The sequence below is a fragment of the Sinocyclocheilus grahami genome, unplaced genomic scaffold (genome assembly GCF_001515645.1).
Source record: "Sinocyclocheilus grahami isolate Dianchi unplaced genomic scaffold, SAMN03320097.WGS_v1.1 scaffold430.1, whole genome shotgun sequence".
In the NCBI taxonomy this organism is placed as follows: Eukaryota; Metazoa; Chordata; class Actinopteri; order Cypriniformes; family Cyprinidae; genus Sinocyclocheilus; species Sinocyclocheilus grahami.
Genome location: NW_015505609.1, coordinates 396,228 through 399,526, shown reverse-complemented (window position 1 = coordinate 399,526; position 3,299 = coordinate 396,228). Strand labels below are relative to the sequence as shown.

At 36.3% G+C, this 3,299-nt stretch overlaps 1 protein-coding gene across 1 annotated transcript in view; it reads right to left on the bottom strand.

Annotated features, from left to right (window-relative positions):
• The window catches only part of LOC107551707 (receptor-type tyrosine-protein phosphatase F-like), a 301,032-nt gene that overhangs the window by 7,696 nt on the left and 290,037 nt on the right, over positions 1 to 3,299 (bottom strand). The window contains exons 25-26 of the mRNA XM_016233423.1: positions 2,826 to 3,111; positions 753 to 931 (exon numbers count right to left, since the gene is read on the bottom strand). Coding sequence (XP_016088909.1) covers positions 753 to 931; positions 2,826 to 3,111 — 465 coding nt within the window. The remainder of the gene's footprint in view (positions 1 to 752; positions 932 to 2,825; positions 3,112 to 3,299) is intronic.

Below are 3,299 nucleotides of genomic sequence, written 5' to 3'. Positions count from 1 at the left end.
AAATTCAGGCCCTGATTATATTGCACAAAATCAAGCACAAGTGAATTTGAACTAAGTTACGTAGTCAGAATGTGTAACAACTTCTGTGGATGCGCTTTTTGTAACAACACACTGAAAACGTCAGCTAAACCCTAAGAATTCACAACATTTCTTTACAGTAGTGCTCTCATTATAAAATTTAGTATATGACAGTCATAGTTATTAATGTTCTGTATTTCATTTGAGCTGCGCACGCTGAAGATCACCAGTACAATGAAGCACTTTGATAGCAGGTTTTTAATCAACGGGATTTAACTCATCAGATTTATCTCATATAGGATACACTTCGTTATTTATACTACATAACCTTAATATTACGACTTATATCTGCACAAAATGACCCGAATGCGAATGTGAAGTATGCTGCTCTGAATGTTTAACTCCTGTTGTGGATGTTCTCAAATGAACTTGCATTGTCAGGTGTAAAAATTATTCAATTTTGGGCCCTGGATTGATTTTTTGCCTGAAGCCTGAAACATACTATATGAGAATCGATGCTTCTAGCTACACAAGCTCTGATTCATGATTCGTTGAAATGTGTCGGAGCGATTCATAATGCAACACAACTGCTTGTGCAGTCAGTTTTTTCTTACTAGATCTACAACTTGGCAGCAAGCAGTTACTTGAATTAAAAACACATTTGATCGAAACCTTGAGAATTAAAGCAAACATGTTCCTCAATGTTTTTGTAATGGTTTGGCATGAGCAGCTACCTGTATCCATCGATGCAGCTGGCATTGATGTAGTCAGACCCCTCCACTCCTCGGATTGGCTGCAGGCACACCCGTGTGGACTCAAAAGGCATGATATTGACCAGCCGGTTCTTGAACTTGTTGCAGGGCAGGTTGGCACTGATGAATCGTGAGGTGTGGGCTTTGGAGTTGGCGAGTCTCTGTGGAAACAGTGTTGGGTTCAGAGAGCTCGAGTGTAAAGAAGCTGGCAGAAACATTATAGTGGAAAACAGTCTGAAACATAATATTTTTTTTAATGTGGGGGAGCGGTGTCCTCTAGAACAAAATGGCACTAAAGCGTGTCTGTTGTGATTGTAAATTGAAGGTGAGCTCTGCAGCAGTACAGAGGGGTGCGGGCGTAACAGTCTGACTGGGAAAGCGAGGGTGTGACTGGCAGCGGGGAAGAGAAAGCACAGATGGACATCAGCAGAGAGCGCGTAGAGACTGTTGGCTGTACTACAAGCTCTGTCTGTACTGGGTACCCACTGCAGTCTTTGCGCCAGATGCTGTTTCTACTTCTAGAACCCACTCTGAGTTAAGCATTCTAGTTATACCAGCATTCACTTATATCCCAACCGCAATATTAACAGATGAAATAGTAAAGCATTTTCAATAAAACATGTATAGAGTCATTAGGTTTGTTTACATGCGCTAGTTTTTGTCAATCCAAACAAATCCAATCCGATTCCAGATTCTGAATGTTCGGAGTACCCTAAACTTTGCATTCTGATTCACATATTCATGTGCATTATATTATAGTTATATTACAGTTAACTAAAATGAAAACAATTTAAAAAAGTTACTTGAAATAAAATCTGTTTTTTTCTCTGTTTTATGTTGAACTATTTTTCTCTTAATTTAGTTTACACTGATGTACTAAAACTGTAATAAAAATGAAGAAAGACTACGTAGACTATTAAAAATAACTACTAAAAATGACAAAAAATAATGAAATTCTTAAAACTTTTAACTAAAATATAAAGTAAAAACGAATGTAAAATATTTAAACTAGTGCTGTCAAACGATTAATCGCATCCAAAATAAAAGTTTTTGTTTACATAATATATGTATGTGTGTTGTCTATTTATTATGTATATATATAAATACACACACATGCATGTATATATTTCTGAAAAAAATGTTGTTTATATATTTATTTATAATATAAATTATATGAATATAAATATAGACATGTAAATACATGTAAATATTTTCAAAATATATACTGTATGTGTGTGTATTTATATATGCATAATACATGTACACAGAACACACACATATATTATGCAAAGAAAAACTTTTATTTGGTATGCGATTAATCGCGATTAATCGTTTGACAGCACTAATTTAAACTATAATAGTATGTCAATGTTGCTAAAATAACACTAATTATAACTATTCTAAACAAAATGTCAGCATGTGTGCAATGATAGTTGCCATGTTCAGAAACAGGAAAGGCCACAGCGAGAATGTTACCAAAGCTACTGCTGCTGAAGCTAGCTGACATTTTTGCCTTGATGTGTCCAACTAATAGAACTAAGTATACACTTCAGTTAAATCCCAATCAGAATGAAATTTCATTCGGATCGAGCTCAGTCGGATTTATTGAGGTGTTAACATAAAGGTTTTTCAGTCTGACTGAGCGTCAATCCGACTACAAACAGATTATTTCGCTATTTTTGTTAGACTTTGCTGACTGATATAACAGTCGTTATGGGCTTACACTGACACCTAGTGGCATAGATGCATCAGGGTTATACGTTTATTATTATGGTTTAACATTGTTTTTATTTAGTTTTCCTTAATGATAACAACACAGGGGGGTTATCAAGACAACATGACTAATATTCAGCTGATCATGTGATCTCAACATAGTGACATCTCATTCGATGAGATGTCACTAGGCTACTAGCTTTTATTAGGCTACTGATAGTCTTCATCCAAAGTACTATTCATGTTTTAGGGGTACATCTTTTTTAAATAAGTAAAGTATAACTAAATACACCTTTAATATGTCTGTTAATGAGCAAAATAGGTGCGGTGATGTGTAGTCACCTTAAACTCCAGCTCCATGGCTGTGACGGTCTCTCCAGGCAGTGGCTGGGTGAGCTTCTGGATGTGGGCGTAGAGATTTCGGGCAGGGACCTCTGTGTTTCCACAGGTGGCGGCCTCCAGCAAGGCCTCGTGGATGAAGATGTACTGATCCTCCGTCTGCACCATGTAGTTCCTCTGGGCTCTCATGCATGTGACGTGGCCATAAATGTCTACCGTCTTCTCGTGTTTCATCCGCTCCAGCATGGCGTCAATAATTATGAAGCAGCCTGTGCGGCCCACTCCAGCACTGAGATAGACAAACTGGTTACACTACAAACATATACTGAATACATAAAATCATATACTGAATGATCAAACAAATTAATTGGATATATAAATATTTCCATAATATTGCGTAGTTGTATGGAGTATAATGCAATTATTCTGTTGAATATTCATTTGAAATACATTTTAAATCAATAATTATTTAAATAA